The sequence below is a fragment of the Lissotriton vulgaris genome, chromosome 1_1, assembly GCF_964263255.1.
Source record: "Lissotriton vulgaris chromosome 1_1, aLisVul1.2, whole genome shotgun sequence".
NCBI lineage: Eukaryota > Metazoa > Chordata > Amphibia > Caudata > Salamandridae > Lissotriton > Lissotriton vulgaris.
The window spans coordinates 409,048,949-409,068,733 of NC_141685.1; the positions used below are offsets into that span (position 1 = coordinate 409,048,949).

Sequence of the window (19,785 nt, forward strand, 5' to 3'; positions counted from 1 at the left end):
TGGGTTGCTGCTACGTTGTCCGGTCACTTGCCCGTTGGCTAGTGACCCTCCAGACGACGTCCTACGTTTGTTTCACCGCTGGTCTAGCTCCTCTAGACTGGCCCTAGTCTCCTCCTGAAGGGGAACCTCCTCGGACCCTCCTGGTCCACTCAAGATGCCATTTTGTGTCGCCACGTGGGCTTGCCGTAACCAAGGCTTGTTGCCTCCTTCACCGGATCCAGCATCGCCAGCAGCAGACATCCGACATGGGACAGCTCGCAGACCTCCAGCCTGGTCGACATCAGCGCCCTGGTCCGTGCAGCAGCAGAATCCAGTGTCACCTCTTCGCCTGGCTGAGTGACCTCGTCCGGTGCCATCCTGGTGCCCACCTAATCACTGGCCAGTGATTCAGAACTTGGTCCCCTCTGCTTACAGGTACCCTTCTTCACTGATCCAGTCCTTGGATCAGCCCGGAACATCTTCACTGGTCGCCTGCCAGCAAACTTCCACTTCAGGCACCTGGTTCGTCAACGAGGATTCCAGACGACACTTGAACCCTATGCAGCCGCAGCCCCTGGGCTAGGTAAACCGAGTACCACGGTGCTCCAGCGTAGATCCACTCTCTAAGTGTCTAGATCCACTTTCGTTTTTGACCTACCTAGTCGGGTTCGCCCGAGAACACTAACTTTTGCATTTACTAGCATCCATAGACTTTGTCCCGCATCACGCGTGAGAGTTCCCACTCTGCACACGACATCCCTAGGCCTCCTGCTTCTAATTTAAGGGTTCATCATTGTAGGCCCAGCGTTTCTAAAGTCTCAGAGTAGTACTTACCTGCTAGTAATTTTGCATTCCACTTCCATAGTATATGGTTTTTCGTGCCCCTCGGGCATTTGTGTAAAATGTGCGACTTTCAGTATTTCTTTAAGAGTTTTGTATTGTGCTTAGCGCCCTGTCCTCATAAAGAGTCCAGGGCTGTTGTGTTATAAATAAATATCCTTTTATTTTCATAACACCTTGTGTGGTGTCCTTTCACTTGGTGTTCAAGGGGTATATGTGATGGTATAACAGCTGGCTTAACACGCCCTCTAGAGTTTAGCCTAAAGACTGCTCTTGTCCATGCTACTAGGATAGCTGGTCTATAAGGTTGACTTACAACCAATCATCAATAAGGGTAATTTGGTATGATACATAGTGATCACTAGAATAGTGAGCACTGCATATCAGGCCAACTTCTCACAGGCAGGAAGACCCACTCAGCCTGGAAGAATACAGGGCCCCACAGGGGACGAGCCATAGGGACAGGGAGAAACCCAGTCCCCCTCCAGGCAGAAGAGAACTTCACCAGCTTAGAAGAAGACAGAGCCCCACAGGGTATGTGTGAAGGAGAGGAGATGAGTGGGGCGGCCCAACCCACACGAAGCAAAGAAGCAAGACCAGACGAAGGGGTGACAGTACATCCGAAGCAATGTCAAGGCACCAGGAATCCCCGCCAGAAGTCCAGAGGAGTAGACAACGGCGGAGGACTACCGAAGAAGAATAATCGCCCCAAGAGTCCAAGGAGAAGAGGCAGAACAGAGGCAAAGCCCCCCATTGGAACACACACGCAGTGAAAGGGACAGTTGAACCGGACACAGCCTCAAGTTAACGGGCAAGGAAGGAAAGACACCTCAGGCAACAAAGCAGACGTGTGAAGAAAGGCATAGTCTCGAAAAGCCCCAGCGAAAACAAAGGTAGGAGCACAAGGACTCACGTCAAGGTCCCAGGTCGAAGACCAGCAGAGCAAGCGGTGCAGCTGACCTCAGACAAACGCCCGAGCTGAGCCCCAGACCACACTGAGCTTCAAACAAGGGCAAGGGACAGGGAAATCTCGAATGACCCCAAGAAGGGGACCGTTCAAGACAAAATCCAACCCACGAAAAAAGAGGGACCAGCCGGAAGATAAGAGGAGGAACAAGTAGGACGGACCTAGCCGTCAACACAGGAAATCATCCCCCCTAGAAGACCAGACGGAGGACCAGGCCGAAACAGCGGACAGGAGGGTGAAACAGCGCCGAAGAAGGCATAACAAGCCAGTCGCACAAGTTACTTACCTTCGGTAACGATATATCTGTAAGAAACAGTAGTTCGTGTTAGATTCCTTACCTTAGAATATCCCCAGGCATTAGACTGGATCCGGAAATTTTTTGTCAGCAGTACCCTTGCCCGTTGGCAGGCGTCGTCTGCGGCTCAGCGTCCATCGTCTATGTGTTCGATGGTGTAGGAGAGTAGGGTCTGCAATCCTATGGTCACCCCAGATTTTTGCTTCACTGGTTTACGACTTTCCCTGGCTGTGGGCATGCTAATCAGACCCACAGCCTAGCTGTTCTCTCTCTAAATTGACACACATGTACGTTAGGTGCATTTACAAATTGGTATTGAGTCACTCTTGTAAGTCCTTGTACAGTGTACCATAGGTACCCAGGGCATCAGTGTACCCAAGGCCTACCAGGGGCTGCAGCATGTGGTGTAATCACCCTTTGCTATAGATATAGTATACCTATATCTAACCGTAAAATGGACACATATAATCCTATACGTCACTCCTATGGCAGGCCTTAACAATCCTGGAGGCAGAGTGCTTGGAATTATGTGAGATGGTGCTCTAGCATGAGCTGAGCCTGTCTGCAGCTTTCGGAACCAAGTCCTTTAGCTGTTTCCATGATAACGCTATACCATATACTCTTAAGTGCATTATAACCTCACGGTTATTGCTAACTTTGGCATAGCATTATCAAAACATGTCGAGTAAGGTCATACGAATTGGAATACTACCCCCTCGCCAGTTCTGGCGACGGGGGTAGCATTCCACCCTTTTAGAGGGACGTGACATGTATGTAACTGTGTACACCGGTTAAAGTTAACTCGATATATGATGCTCACTAATTCTAGTGATCACCTTGTATCAGTCCAAACAACCCTTATGGTGATTAGTTGTAAGTCAACCTTATAGACCAGCTATCCTAATGGTAGCATGGACAAAGCAGTCATAGGCTAAACTCTTTTGGCATGTGAAGCCAGCTGTTTTACCACATATAACCCCTTGAATACCAAATGAAAGGACACCACACAGGTAGTTATGAAAATAAACAAGATATTTATTAACTAACAAACACCTCTGAACTCTTTATGAGATCAGAGGGCTAAGCACATGACAAGACTCTTAAGAAAAATATGTTAAGTTGCAAAAGTTACAATGTTGCCCTAGGGGCGTAACAAACCATATACTAAACAAGTGGTATAAGGAAGTCGATAGAAGGAATGGAGCTGCCCAGAGGCTGTAGGATCGCTGGGTCTACAGTACCCTAACTTTAGGTAAGTAATAGGAGGCCCACGGAACGAATGTGCAGAGTGTGAACTCACACGCGAGATGCGTAACAACGTCTATGGACAGTACAGTTCAAGAAAAAGGTGAGTACAGACAATCCTGACTAGTTAGGACTAAAACGACTGTGAAACTGGACACTAGGAGAGTCAATCTACCCTTGAGCACCGAAATGCTCTCGTTACCTCACCCACGGGCTGCAGGTGCATAGGTGCGAAGTCGTGTCGGGTTTCTGCGTTGAAGTCTATGGAGCCTGGAAGAAAAGATGCTGCAGGCGATCAGGAGGAAGATGTCCATGTTAAAAACCAACACTGGTGCCATTGAAACTCGGGTCCTGAAAGGGGATGACCTTAACCCTAGATATCGGTTCGCAGAACAGGGAGGATGGGTGAGGCGGGAAGGAATCTAATACTAACTACTTACAGATATATCTTTACCGAAGGTAAGTAACATGTGCATCTGAAATAAACAGGTTAATGTTAGATTCCTTACCTTAGAATAGATACCACAGCAACACCAACCCCGGTGGTGGGTCTGAGAACCAAGATCACACCAGGAAGTCCTGGAGAACGGAACGGCGAAAAAGCCATTTCTCCGGACTTGGCTGTCCAGGCAGTAGGGCTTAGCAAACGTGTGCGAGACCCACGTAGCTGCCTGACAGTTGTCCTCCAAGGGGACTCCCCAACCCAGGGCAGTAGTAGCCGCCATGGACCGAGTGGAATGGGCGCGCAGCCCCATAGGAGGCTCCTTTTCGCCAAAGAATAACAGACCTTGATACACAAAACGAACCACCGACAGATGGTCCGCTTGTGCAACGCCCGTCCCTTCTTCGCGCCCACGTTACCAACAAAGAGTTGGTAGTCCACCCGGAACATGTGTGTGCGGTCCAGATAAAAGGAGAGTGCACGTTTTGGGTCCTGACGGTGGATCCTCTCTTTCGAGGGATGCGGAGGCGGAAAGAAGGTGGGCAAGGTGATGGACTGCCCGATGTGAAAGGCTTTAACCACCTTGGGCAGGAAAGAAGGACGAGTCCTCAGAACAACTTTCTTCAGGTGGACAGAGAGGAAAGGAGGCTTAGAAGAGAGAGCCTGGAGCTCACTCACTCTCTTGGCAGAGGTGATGGCAACCAGGAATGCAGTTTTAAGAGTCAGAAGCCGAAAAGGACAGTCATGAAGTGGCTCAAAGGGAGCACGCCTCAGATAAGTCAGTACAAGGTTCAAGTCCCACTAAAGGCATCACGAAGGGAACAGGAGGAAACAAACGTGTGTGATGCCCTTCAAGAATCTATTTACAACCAGGGACTTGAAAAGAGAAGGCTGATCAGGAAGCCTTAAGAAGGCTGAAATGGCCGAGAGATAGCCTTTGATAGTGCCCAGAGCAGAGCCCTGCTGGGCAAGAGAAAGAAGGAAGAGGAAAACCTCTGAAAGGGGGTCAGAAAGTGGATCCACATCCTTTGGTGTGCACCATGCCACTCAATTGTTCCACCTGCAGGCGTATACCTATTTTGTGGAGGGACGCCTGGCTGCCAGAATCACATCGAACAGGTTACTTACCTTCGGTAACGACATATCTGTAAGAAACATTAGTTAGTATTAGATTCCTTACCTTAGAATATCCCCAGGCGTCAGTCTGGATCCGGAAACTTTTGCGTAGCAGTACCCCTGCGCGTCGGTAGGCGTCGTCTGCAGGCGTCCCCTGCGGCTCCACGTCAGTCGTCGGCGTCATGATGACGTCGCTGGAGTATATAGACGCCGCCTCCGCGCGCTGACGTCAGTTCTTTGTACACAGCTTTTCCGCGCCAGAACACGCAGAGCCGTGTGAGAACCAACACTGGTGCCATTTTGAAACTAGGGCCCTGAAAGGGATGTCCTTAACCCTAGGTATCAGTTCGCAGAACGGGGAGGATGGGTGGGTTCGGTAAGGAATCTAATACTAACTAATGTTTCTTACAGATATATCGTTACCGAAGGTAAGTAACTTGTTCATCTGAAAGAAACACGTTCGTATTAGATTCCTTACCTTAGAATAGATACCCCAGCAATACCAACCCCGGTGGTGGGTCTGCGAACCAATACATTCCTACACCAGAAAGTCCTGGAGGACAGAACGGCCAAAGAAGCCATCCCGCCGGACTTGACTGTCCAGGTAGTAGTGCCTCGCAAAGGTGTGCAGCGAGGCCCACGTAGCCGCCTGGCAAATGTCCTGCAAGGGGACTCCCCGGCCCAGGGCAGTAGTAGCCGCCGTGGCCCGAGTGGAATGGGCCCTCAGCCCAACAGGAGGCTCCTTCCGAGCCAAAGAGTAGCACGCTTTGATGCACAGAACGACCCACCGAGAGATGGTCCGTTTATGTACCGCCCGTCCCTTCTTCGCACCCACGTAGCCAACAAACAGTTTGTCATCCACCCGGAACTGGCGTGTGCGGTCCACATAAAATGAAAGCGCACGTTTTGGGTCCAGACGATGGAGCCGCTCTTCATCCTTTGAAGGATGCGGAGGCAGGAAGAAGGAGGGGAGGGTGATGGACTGCCCGATGTGAAAAGCAGAAACTACTTTGGGCAGGAAAGAATGTCTAGTCCTGAGAACCACCTTATCAGGATGAATGGACAGGAAAGGAGGTTGGACAGAAAGAGCCTGGAGCTCACTCACTCTCCTGGCAGAGGTGATGGCAACCAGGAAAGCCGTCTTTAAAGTCAGGAGACGGAGAGGACAAGAATGAAGGGGCTCAAAGGGAGCACACATCAAAAAGGTTAGAACCAGATTCAAGTCCCACTGAGGCATCACAAATGAACAGGTGGATACATGTGTGTGATGCCCTTTAAGAATCTCGTTACAATTGGGGACTTGAACAAAGAAAGCTGATCAGGAAGCCTTAGAAAGGCTGAAAGGGCCGAAAGGTAGCCCTTGATAGTGCCCAGAGCAGAGCCCCGCTGGGCAAGAGAGAGAAGAAACAGAAGAACCTCGGAAAGAGGGGCAGAAAGAGGATTCACAGCCTTTGCTGTGCACCATGCCACAAATCTGTTCCACCGACAGGCGTATACCGACTTCGTGGAGGGACGCCTGGCTGCCAGAATCACATCACAGACTTCAGGAGGCAAGTCAAATGGCCTCAACTGCCGCCGCTCAATCTCCAAGCATGGAGGTGGAGACTGGACAGGTTCGCCTTAAACAACCAGTCGTCAAGATAGGGGAAGACTGGAACCCCTGCTCTGCGCAGATGAGCTGCGACCACCGCCATCACTTTCGTGAACACCCGAGGGGCACTGATGAGGCCAAAGGGGAGCACAGTAAACTGAAAGTGCTCGTGGCCTACCGTGAACCGCAGGGTGGACCGGCAGGATGGGGATGTGGAAATATGCGTCCTGCAAGTCCAACGCTACCATCCAGTCTCCAGGGTCTAGGGCAGCCAGGACCTGAGCCAAAGTCAGCATTTTGAACTTCTCCTTCCGGAGGAAGCAGTTGACGCTCCGAAGGTACAAGATAGGACGTAGGCCTCCTTTGCCCTTCTTGGGTACCAGAAAGTAGTGGGAGTACCAACCACGTCCCACTTCTGGCCCAGGAATGTGCTTGATGGCCCCTTTGGCCAACAGGGCCGTAACTTCCTCCTGCAGAAGTTGCAAGTGACACCGACATGCGGTGGGTACTGTGGTGGCATGGTTGGAGGGGTCGCCTGAAGGGGAGGGAGTAGCCCTTTCGGACGATTTGCAGCACTCACCTGTCCGAAGTGATGGTACGCCAGTGGAGAAGGAGATGGCGGACCCTGCCACCCACTGGCGATAGGGCCTAAAAGCTCGGCTAGGAAGGCTTCGAGGCAGCTGCTGCGGGAGTGGATATGGACTGCCCCGGCCTTTGTCCCCCTGCACCGCCACGGCGGTTCCCACGTCCGTGTTGAGGTTGGTTCTGTGCCTGAACAAACATGTGGGGGCGCCCCTTCGTTTGCCACGAGAATGGCGAAAAGCAGAGGTTTGCTGGCACTGACCCGACAGGCCCAAGGACTTGGCCGTAGCCCTGGAGTCGTTGAAACGCTCAAGCAAACTGTCTGCTTTGTCGTCAAAAAGGCAACGGCCGTCGAAGGGCATGTCCACGAGCATGGACTGGACATCCCCCGAAAAATTGGCGGACCTCAGCCAGGCATGGCGACGGAAAGCCACAGTCGTGGAAATCGCTCTGCCCAGCAAGTCCGTAGTATCAAGTCCACATCGGATGGAATAACGTGCTAGATCCCACCCTTCAGCAAGAGCAGGGGCGAGCCGTGCCTGGGCCTCCTCCGGACACTAGGGCAGCACATCCGCAACCGTATCCCACAAGGAGTGGGTGTAACGGCCCAAAAGGCAAGTGGTGTTGATAGACCGAAACCCCAGACTAAGTGAGGAGAACAGTTTCTTCCCAAACTGGTCAAACCTTTAGGATGTCCGATCTGGATGAGCAGTCGGGAATGTGGTCTGGGACGTAGAGGCCTGGATGACCAGACTCTCGGGGTGGGGTGTACGGACAGAAAGCAGGGGTCCCCTGGAGCCGGGCGGTGGCGTCGGGCCACGTTCCGATCCACAGGGGTCACTGTTTAGGGCTTGGACAAAGTGCCCATCAGAACGTCCGTGAGAGCCTCATTAAACAGCAGCAGAGGCTCCGACACCGGACCTGGACTGTGGCTGAAACCGGGGACGGTGTTGTCCGAAGATGGCGCCGGGAGCGACACCAGAGGGGTCGGCGCTAGCGGAAGAGTCGTGAGGTCAACTGGCGTCGACCGGGATCCAGACCTGGATCCCATAGGGCCCTGCGGCGTCGGGACCGAAGTCGACGATTTGGCCTAAGCTAGGACCCCCAGTCGGGTCTGCAGGGCCCAAAAGCGCGCCGGCAGGCCTCAACGGAGGGAAGTGAGTCCTCATGGTAATGAGGAAATCACAAATCTCCTCCGGCATCGCAAGCTGTCCAGGGACCGGAGGGTATGGGACATGAGGCGACACCTGCGGCTCCGACTAGGTCAGAAGAGTGATGTCGCCTCTTCGACTTCTTTTTAGAGTGTCTCGACTTACCTGAATGCGAGGACTTGGAGCTGACTGCCGGATCTCGAGGAGCTTGCGGGACAGCTCCCGCCTAGCCTTCGACGTCAAGGCCTGGCCATCGGGGCACGACTTGTCGTCGTGGTCGGCCCGAGGCAGTAGAGACACTGGCAGTGGGGGTCGGTCACTGACATCAGGCGGTGACAGGCGTCGCACGGCTTGAATCCAGGCATCCCTACCGGCACCAGGAGTCGAAATTGACTCGAAACGAAAGGCCAAAATAGGCCAAAAAAGTAGTAAAAAATTGATTAGGGTACCATCTTCCTGGATCTGTGCTTGCTGGTGCGGAAAAAAGAAGAACTGAAGTCAGCGGGCGAGGGCAGCGTCAAAGTACTCCGACGACGTCATCCCGGCGAACATAGACGCTGACAACGGACGCGGAGCCGCAGACGACGCCTGCCGACGCGCAAGGGTACTGCTGATGAAAACTTTCCGGATCAAGTCTGATGCCTGGGGATATTCTAAGGTAAGGAATCTAACACTTACCTGTTTCTTTCAGATCATTTATACATAAGATACCTAGAAGGACAGAACTGAAGCAGCGCCAGATACGTCCAGGTAATGATCAAGAAACCGCACCAGTGGAATACAACGACACCAGGAAAGGCAAGAACCCGCAAACGAGAGTCCACACCCTCCCAGCGAAAGACAGAGCAATGCAATGGCTAAAAGTACCCCACATGGGGTATAACACGTCCCAAGAAAATTATGGGAACCACTTTTAGGGAAGAAATCCTCCATCAGAGAACAAAACTATAAACCTATGGCAGAAACCACAGAAGGCTTAGTAAGCAGCCAAAAAGTATACTCTTGGCAAAAAAGGGGGGGGGGCTGAACCAGCAGCCAACTTAAGAAGCGGCCCAACCAAGGGACCCCAAGGGCACAGAAAACCACACAAAGTATAACAGTCACTCCAACCCCAGATTCCAGGAGCAACTGGGATAACAACTCCAAGACCCGGAAAATCAACAAACCAACCTACTGAGAAGGAGGCAGAGGAGGACGGAGGCCCGCAAGTAGACGATGAATGGCGGAATCTGCATGAGTATTAAACAGAAGGACCCTGTCAAAGGGCAGATCAACCAGACGCTCTAATATTTTCAGGAAAAACGGCATCACGTAGCCAAGCATGGCGACGGGGAGCCACAGAGGTACCATAGCACGGCCGAGAGCATCGGCAACATCTAAGGCCGCATGAAGAATAAACGCGGCCAACTCCCTACCATCCAACACATGGCCCCACAGATCAGCACGGGCACCCTCATAGGAGACCTGAGAAAGAAGGGACTCAGAGTCCCACAGGCTGAAAGTAGCCCTGGTCAACACACACAAAGTGTTAAGCGCCCGCAAGGCAGCGCTGGAAGAAGCCAAGACAATACTTCCCCATGAATCCAACCACCAGGCCTCTCCAGACGGAGGAAACACCACCACAGGCAAACACGGAAAGGCATTCTGCAGAAGGGAGCCTTGAGTAGAAGGGTGGAAGGAGTGACAGACAGGTTCGTGCGGGGCGGGCGGTGGCGATGCAGGAGCGCCTGAGGCACTGGATCGCCCGTGGCAGGACGCCCCCAAGCCCCAATGAGAGAATTGTGGAGTGACGCTTCAAAAGGAAGGAACAACTCCCATCCACCAGAGTCCTCATGGAGAAGTTCCAAAAGGTTGTCCGTAGGAAATGGAGTGACAGGTTCACCCATCCGCAGAATACCAGCGGCTGTGGAAATAGCCCGTACAAAGGCAACACTGGCCTCAGCGGAGGGAAAGTAATTCCTCCGTGTGCGACGGCTGCAGACTGAGCCATCCATCCCCAAGTCCAGGGGAGAGTGGCCAGCCCCGGAATAGTGGAGGATCCACATGAATGGGGAACCTGAGGGGCCTCAGGGGAAGGTGGAGAGGCCGTTGGAAAAGCCAGCCGCGAGCTACGGAAAGAAGGGTTCAAGGATTTAGGCTGTGGGGACAGCAAGGAGCCTTTCCTGGAAGATACCGGTGAAAAGTCAACAATACGACGCCCTGTCTCCGGGAGGAACACACCAACAGATGACAGACCTCTGGAGAAGAGGGGACATCAGGAGATGAATCCAGAAACCGAAGCCGGGACTGCTCCGTGGAGTCTGCCACCGGCGCCTTATTGATGTCAATCGGCACCGGAGTGGGCACTCGTGGCCCCGGCCTCTGCCACCACGTACTCTCCAGGAGAATAGGGCGGGGTCGACGCCAGAACGGCAAAGGAGCGGCGCTGAAAAGGCTCTGGCTCAGCCTCAGATGGGGCAGCCGCTCGCGTCGAGGACCAAGAGGGATTGGGGAAAGCGCCCCAGGTCCTGGCATCCACCGGAGCAGGGGAGGAAGGCTCCCGGTGCTGGCTCGGCCCCTGGCTTGTCAGCCGCCTGCTCAGAGGACCGAGGGGGACTCAATGGCAAGCCCCGAGAAATCCTCCAACGCCAAATGGAACCCGGTAGGGATTTGCGGTGAGGCAGGGATGCTAGGCGCTGAAGAAGGGAGCCCTGAAGGACCGCACCTCGACGACACCACCCTCCTACGTCCTGAAGCTGGCGCCTGAGCCACTGGTGACTCAGCGGAAGTCCCTGCGTGAGGCAAGGGATCCGTAGACGTTTCAGGAGGTGGAGGAAGGGCCAAAGAAACCTGCAGAGCCGCAGCGTAGGCTGTCATTTGGGCCCTGGTCGCCCCTGCGCCAGGAAACGGGGGGGGGGGGGGGGGGGGGTAGGAAGGCGACAAGTGGGGGCGCATGTCCTGAGGGGAGTTGGCGCACACCGCGGAAGGAGGACAGGGCCTCGGAGACAAACTGAAGGACCTACCAGCCGGTGAGCCACACCCATGGGGTCGTGGCAAGAGACTGTCGCAGACGAAACCAACGGCTCCTTGCTTCAGAGGTATGGAACGGACACTGGGATGACACTGACCTGGACAAGCGCGCCGACAGCAACTTCATCCAGCGCTCCCGTCATGATTTAGGCTTAAGGTGCTGGCAGGCGTTGCTCTCCTCCGAGTCGTGATGCTCAGCCAGGCACCACATGCGAATCGGGTGAGGGTCCGTCGCCGACATGGGGTGCGCACAGAAAGTAAACGTCTTGAAGCGCGAAGGCATTAGCACACTGTTCCACTAACGCCAAAGCGTGGAAGAGAAGGGCTGAAAACAGGCCAGGACACAATCCAGATCTGTGTTGCACGTGGAAATGAGAAAAAACTGACGTAGGCGCACGGGGGTGGGACTTATGTATCCTCACTGACGTCCCGGACGACGTAAGGGCGGAGTCATGTGGTGCTGTCCCCCCGGCACGCAGGGATGCTGTGGCAGAAAAGTTTTCCGGATCCAGTCTCACGGCTGGGGATAATTCTATGTTAAGGAATCAGCGGCTAGTAGTCTCTATAAGATATATAATTTACTTGTCAACCAGAGCCAAAGCAAGAGGCCGGAGGAGGACTCAGTTAATGGTATACAATTCACAAATGGTGGAAAGGAGTGGAAGTAAAGTGCCTCCAAATAAAAACATGATCTACTACAAGGCAGTAGACCTTCGTGAAGGGCGTACACAACATTATCATTTATACTGTCATTTAAATTAATTTGCTGAAGTATTCCTATCCTAACATCTGGAAATATTACAAACAAGCACATACATGTATTAAACAACAGCAACAGAGTCAACGCATCTTTTTTATTCCACTTTTGTTTTGTAAAGGCTACACAGCATAAGAAAAAAGCATTTCGCTTTTTACCGGCAAGAAGCATTGGTAAAGCTGATAGGTAAAAAATATGATAGACCAATTGGATTTGCCAATGCTTTTTCGCTGCTTGATGTAAGGTAATTGTAGATTACAAGTAATACTTTACTTACTCTATTGAAGTATTTTTACATCCCAATGTTACAGGAAATTTTGTATCACATGTGTAGCTCAATATTCTAAAGCTTCACTTGATTTGCCAATAATGGCCTTACTTCCCTAACTGTCCTGTTTGACTATGATGCCAATATTATTTAGATTTCATCTATGTTGTACCTCAGCCTCTTTTTCAATGTGAACATGATTAAGGGCATGTGCAAATGAGCATATTGGAAACCAAAACAAATTTCATTTATCTTGGTACTTCAATGATCAAGATATAAATTCATTACCCTTATTTGCTCATCATACTTAATCGATCGTCCACTCTCCCAATCAAACCCGAACCTCATTAAATGGATCACTAGGACACTGGGTAAAGACTTAATGCAGGTCCGCTTGATTGTCGTTCTCTTGAGGAAAAAAGAAAAAAGTTTACAAAATAGGAAGAAAACATTAGAACAGTGATAGGGCAGCAAAAATATAATACAAATTAGACTTGTAATTTCTCTAGCCACAAAACCTACCGGTTGATTGTTCAAAATGCAGTAAGGAGAAACGGTTTGGTGTGGGGATGGTATACTTTATTAAGGAGCTAAGCAATGTAATCCCAGGATGAGAATTAGTACTTATTTATTTGCAGCGTTTTATGTAGTGTAAACATGACCCTTCAGGGTTTTAGAGCACTTTACATTTAGCAGTCAGGTCAAACATAAAAGAGAAAGTTCAAGAGGGACAAAACAGGGAACACAACCACAAATAAATACAGATGCAATATATCAAAAACATTTAGAGATCCATGATCCCTAGGATGGAATATGACAAGAATGACAGCCGCAAAGTTGTGTGAGGTTGGGAAAATCATAATTTCAAAACATAAATAGGTTCTCCTAAGTAGACATTTAGAGATAGCAGTAGGCTTGGACTGACATCCCAATAACATTTTGGCAAAATAAAGTCTCTTACTACATGTTTGTAATGGTCTGCTTCGATTCAAATAAATAGTGGGGGTATTATGAAAGCACTTTTATAATACATTCATAAGGAGTTATAGACAACAAGAGGTCAGGCTTTTGTAATAAAACTCCAAGAAAATATTTATGATGGCACCTTTAAACCAATTTTATTTGCTTGATAAATTCTGTTGATGGTGAAAAGCAATAATTTAAACCTTTTTTTTTTCAAGAGAATGCAATTGCTTAGCCATTACTTAAATGTCTACTTCTGAAAGCAACCAATCACTAAACCACTAAGAGACTAAAAACCTCATCAAAAGAGCCAAGGGGATTAAAGTAAATTATAGATAAAGACTATGAAACCCAGCTATAGATTCACAGATTTCCAATGGATCACCTGAATGAACATCAGCATATGTAATAAGCTTTAAGTAACCTCTGACTTCTGCTCTCACCAGTCTGTGGTTTCGGACTATGCTAGGAAGTATACAAAGATTTGACAACAATGAACAGTGAATATTTATGATGTTGGTAATGTGCAATAATATATTATAAATACTTAATTACTGCCTGAATTTAGTCATATCCATCTGGTAATACAGATAAAGGTAATATTAAAGAACAATTCAAGCCATAATTTAAATAGTTTTTATATCTGTGTTATATTACATGGATTTCGTTTTGAACCATTTCTAAAATCAGAATTAAAGTACATATTGTGTAGGCAACCATAGCCATCTTGTGAAGCTACAATTGGCAGATACTAATTCTGCAGGTTGTGTGCAGATAATATCAAAGGAACCCATAAAAAAGTTTGTCATCACTTTGATTGGGATAACAACTAAATCAGATCTCCACCATGATCTACCCATTAGGCAAGAAATACACAGGACCTTAATAGAGCTGCAATATCTACCAGAGTAATTAACAAAACACATACTAACAGTTGCATAAGTAAGATACCAAACAAGAGGAACTAATAATACCATTCCATCAGCAAAAAGAAGTAACAGAGTAGGTCAGCAGCCTTCACAGTCAGAATGCACTACAACAACTTCTGATGGCAGTCTACTGCCGGTAAAGAAAGAGCAATTAAAAGCATTACAGAACCAGAACAATCCCACAACACTTTCCGGACTTCCTAGCAATCTAAGGTCCTGGACACTAATCAAGTTCAAATCACTAAGCAAAAAGTGAATACATCCCTACAAACTGCCAACAAACCTCAATCTGGGCCTTTCAGCATCAAAGAAACCTAGTTAATAGTTGATGCTGCACCAATACTACAGGAGGCAATCTTTGATGAAAATGTAGCGTTTTCCAGAAATCAATCAGACAAGAAGAATGCTAGTGACCTAACAATGATCCACAATTTAAAAACCATAGTCAAGGAATGTAAATCAAGCTGCTCTTCATCCTTGAGCTACTTTCTCCCTATTCTCCTTCCAAGAGCGATTAGCGGACGACCTACCCCGTACTCTGCCACCATGCATATGCTGATTGTGCTTGGAACACACTGTTCCTTGAACGCCAGTGAGCTTACCACTCTGCAACCTATTGTTGGGGCTCTAAATTTCACGACGCATGTCCGGTTTTTAATCCTGAAGGTATACTACATACTAGTGTGACTGTTGCTGGGTACGGTTTAATCCACGGACACCTGACACCGACCTACCCACGAGTAGATTAGGATTTCAGTCCTGAAGAATAGCCATGATCACTTTGACAGTAAACAGCCAAGAAACATGTTAACCTTTTTTTTAAATGTCACCATTTATGCTCATTTGGACCATTGTATCCACTCCAAGTCAGCCATTGTTTTTAACTATAACTGTCTTTAAGGGGGGCAACATGAATAAAGTCAGCACAAAACTAAGGCTCTACTGCGACATGATAAAGGGTGAATGGAGGAGACATGTGCTGTAACCCTTTCAAGAATCTTTCAAAAACTGGGAATTTGAAGTGGTATGGCAGAGCAGACTGCAGCAGGAAGGATTAAATAGCAGGAAGATAGGCCATGAGAGTGCCTAGAGCAAAGCTCAGCTGGGCGACAGAATTAAGAGAAGGACTTGGGGTGTGGCCAAGATGGCGGCGTGAGCAGACGTTATGCTCCGAGCTCCCGCCGACGGCTGACAATAGCACAGGCCTAACGGCCGTCTCTGCATCAGTCGGCCTTATCTACAGGTGGGCTCTCCTCCCGTGCACTTAGGGAGCAGCTTTGGTTTGACGGCCGGTGACCGGAGGAGCTCCTGACACCCGGCGGAGCTCGGCGGGCAGACGAGGCCGGCAGAGTAGGGCACCTGATCAGACGGCGTGTCGGAGGTTTCAGCGCGCTGGTCTGCGCCTTACTGAGGGAGCGGCGGGAGCTGTGGGATAGCTGCGCGACCACATCATCAGAGGAGGTGGGCGGCAGACTCTCGCCCCCTTCCCAGAGGAAGACGCCCGCGAGTGGGTGGTGACTCCAGCCCGTCCGCCATTTACAGAAGCATCGGCGGCAGTAGCAGAGGACTTCGTGAGGTGCTGCTCCCCTGACATCCTCCCGCAGCTGGTGGGCTGAATTGCGGGACAACCGGTGAGGAGAGACTGCCCGGTGTGGGGACGCCCGGTCGGGAGCTGCCTCGGATGCGACATCGGCGCGCAGGGGGGAGCCGCCATTTTGGAATGGGCCACGCGAGCCAGGACTGTAAAGGCCCGGTGACAGCGGGGGCGGACAAGCCGGCGCAGCCAGTGTGGGACTTCATGGAGGCTTAAGAGTGAGTTACGGAGGCTCTTGCCGGACCGGGAAGCGGGCTGTAAAGGAGCCCGGTGGGGCTGTAGAACAAACTGGCGGTGAGACCTCCTGGTGCCTGCAGTAAGGACGCCGAGCATGGCTGCGTGACAAGACCACAAAAAGGGACGAGAAATTGCGACTAGTGGAGCGGCCCCTAGCCCGGACGGGCCGGTGTCGGAGCTGGTCGCCTTTGCGTGACATAGAAGGAGCCCCGCACCACGGCGAGGACCCAGGGAGCTGCTGCGGAGAGCTGGAAGCTGTGGCTGCTTCTCTTTGAGGAGGGTGTGCGCCGGTGGCCCAGATCGAGATCCCCCGGGCCTCGTCGAGGCTGGTGTGGTGAGTGGGAGCGGTGCATCGGGCTGACAGAATGCAGAGGTGTGCCGGAGGGCGCGAGCACTGACGGCGGCGGGCACTGGTCCTGAGGAGCACGTACGCCCCTGGTGGGGGGCCACTGGGGGACTGTCCGTAGTGCAAGTACCAGTGCCTGGAAGACCATAGATTTAAGATTGTGTTTTGCCCTGGAGTGGTACAGTGTGGAGGCGCATTGGAGGAGGCCCGAGGTCGGTGGCGTAGACTCTGCCCTGGTGGATGTGTGAGCCCTGAGTGCAGGAGGGACAAAGTGGTGGTGTGGAGGGACCCCGTGCATCGATCGGCTCATACTGCAGGGGGCCTGCTGGAGGAGGAAACGTAGGCCAGTGGAGCTGTGAAAGGACCGGGAGAAGTGGTTGATCGGGCTCACCACCATTGGGGTGCGGTGTGCCGGCTTGGTGAGCGTATCTGGCGCGAAGAGGGCCTGACCCGGTGTAGAGCAAAGGACAGTGGGGTTGATTTGCCTGGCGTGGCACGTTGTTTTTTCATTCCCGGACCCGCAGCCAGCGATACTAAGGCACCAATTGAGTGTTACCGCACTGTAGTGGGGACGGCCGGGGACACACCTAGTGATTGGTAAAGACTCAGGAAGAAGGATCCGCGAACGCAATACGTATCATGTCCGGACAAGGGTGAGTAAGGACAAAACAGTAAAGGACCTGTTTGCTAAGGTGCAGGCGACCCAATCCCCTAAAGACATGGCTGCAGCTGCCGCCCGCCTTACCACAGGTTCTGTGCCAATCACGAAAGCCTTCTTGGAATCCCTATTCACGGCATTGCGAGACGACATTCACACCTTTAAAAAGGAATTCTCGGAGGAACTCAAAGAGGTTCGTAGGGACATCGATGGAATAGGGGATTGCGTGATGGCGCTAGAGACCACGAAGGACGGGCACGACACCGACATCAAAGCCCTACAGCAAGAGATACTGCGGCTTCATGACCAGCAGGTAGACCTGCAATCACATATGGACGACTTAGAAAACCGGTCGCGTCGCCATAACGTGCGTATTCGGGGAGTAACATTGGCCGAAGATACCAAGGATCTGTTTGGATTCACCAGAGAGCTTTTTAACCACATCTTGGGCCGTCCGTTGGAGTCACAACTCCGACTGGATAGAGCACACAGAGTGGGGCCACGAGGGCCATGTCGACACCCCCACAGGATATCTTGGTATGTGTGCAGGACTACCGCACAAAAGAGGACATTCTTCAGAAAGCCCGACGGATGCACCCTATATCCTTCAAGAACCAAACACCGGTCTTATTCCAGAACCTGTCGGTACTCACATTGCAGAAGCGCCGGACCTTCAGATCGGTCACAGCATATCTCCACCATCTCAAAATCCCTTACAACTGGTGCCACCCACTTTGCATAATATTCAAACTCAACAAGCTTTATCAGCTCCGCTCATTTCAGGAAGCCTGTCGCCTGCTGGGAATAGAGCGATCTACCTACGGAGGAGGACGGTCCGTCGGTTCGCCCTAGAGGAGCTGCGATCCCGGGTTCACAGTGGCGCCAGCAAGGCAGGAGACGCTGTGTCAAGAAGCCCCCTGTGACCGAGATCAAGGATGGCCAGCGAGCCGCAGTTGAAGCGGTCGCTTCGGATATGACCTTGACGCATCCCAGTTGATTATAATGGCTTCATCGATTGCAGTTGTAGGCTGTTCATTTTTTCCTGCCAGGTCGTCGGCGGGAGGGGGTCTGGGGGGGAGTGTTCCGAGTTGATTGTGTTTCCCCGTGTTAACACATTCCTGATTGCCTATGAAGGTGAGGACTATGGACCTTTGAACTTTGGGTTTTCGGAGGGAGAAGGGGGGGTGTTTGGGGGTGTTGGGAAGGAGGGGGGGGGGGAGGGTGTCCAGTGCTCCATGTCAGACTTCAGCCCACGACCAGCATGCTCACATGTGACCGAGAAATCCCTTTGTGCCATGCATCTGCCTCACACCGAGGATACTACTGCCCGGGTTTCCAACACTAGCCTGACCTGGTTCCTCAACAGTTATGCCTCCTACCACTCTTAAGATCTTGACCCTCAACGTGAGTGGTCTCAATAACCCTGTTAAGCGACGAGCGTTCTTATCCTGTCTGGAAAATGCACAAGCTGACATATGCTTACTTCAGGAGACTCATCTATTGGCGCGCGACTGCTATCGGCTGCGCTCTCGTAAATTTCCCACGCAGTTCTTCTCCTCAAGCCCTACCAAGACGGCGGGGGTAGCGATTTTAGTAGCGCAGTGGTTCAAGGGGGAGGTACTGAATAAAATTGCAGAAATTAAGGGGAGGCTTCTAATATACCGTTTTGCCCTGGGCGGTCTCACATTTACCATTGGGTCACTCTATGCCCTGAGCTAAGGTCAAGAAAAGTTCTTACAGTCTGCCCTTATTGAGGCTACGGTATAAACAAACAATGGTCCGAGACCTATATATTTTTGAAAGAACAATGAATCAGAACTTATCCAATTAAAGAGCATGTATTATTTAAAGCAGCTCTGCTCAATTAATGATCAACATAAAAGCGGCAACAGCAACAAAGTCCAAGTATATGCAATATTTTAATCTATTGTCATATTCAAAATTTTGAAACACAATTCACAATTTATACATATTGGCCCGTGTAGAGCGTGCAGTATAGCAAAGGGTGTCAAAGAGCGTGAAAGTGATAAAGAGGAAAAGAAAAGGAATCACACAAAATTTGTAAATAAAACAATTTCAATAATTTCAAACACAACACCAGCCAATGGATGCTGGAACAACAACACCTGACCACTTCAAATAGTCCAAAGGGACTCTCTAATGTTATTCTCAGACATAGAATGTAATAAATGTCTGCACTATATCACAAGGAGAGAGATATAGGTAGTGGTCCAGGTATTAGATAAGTGTCGACGTTTCGACTCGTCTTGCGGCCTTGCGGTCGATTATGCCTGGGCCATGCAAGTCTTCTTCAGGACATATTAGACGGGGCAACACAGGGATCTTTTTGGTGACCCTGTAAAAGATATAATGGACCGTAAAAATTGGGGCTGTTACCTAATCACTAAACCAAGGACAAAGGTCCAAACGTGCTTACCCTTCTCGGGGAGTAGTGGTCGTTATTCCCACTCCAACTAGGCTCAGTCCATGTAATCCAAAGAGTCCTATTCTATAAACTGATAAATTGACCAGGTTTCTGAAAAAGCTATGAGGAACCTATGTAATAAGTATATATATATGGTCCCATGGTCATGGCTTCAAAAACATTCACGTCTAGTAAAACATAAAAGTTACCTCTTCTATAATTCGGGTAGTTATGTGCTTGCGGATTGATGTCTTGTCAACAGGAAGCTGTAACAATTTATAACAGTACTTTTAAAAGATTGGACTGAGTGGACAAAAGTTGTAAATTACCGCTATTTTTTAAAAAACTGGGCTCACCGTTTGTCAAAATCCAGAGCCCAATCTTGAATTTA

General features: G+C 50.5%; 1 protein-coding gene across 3 annotated transcripts in view; it reads right to left on the minus strand.

Annotated features, from left to right (window-relative positions):
- Positions 1–19,785, minus strand: part of USP24 (ubiquitin specific peptidase 24) — a 1,909,144-nt gene that overhangs the window by 653,540 nt on the left and 1,235,819 nt on the right. For all 3 annotated transcript variants that reach the window (XM_086952711.1, XM_086952716.1, XM_086952707.1), the window contains exon 47: positions 12,531–12,650. In XM_086952711.1, the coding sequence (XP_086808837.1) occupies positions 12,531–12,650 (120 nt within the window). The remainder of the gene's footprint in view (positions 1–12,530; positions 12,651–19,785) is intronic.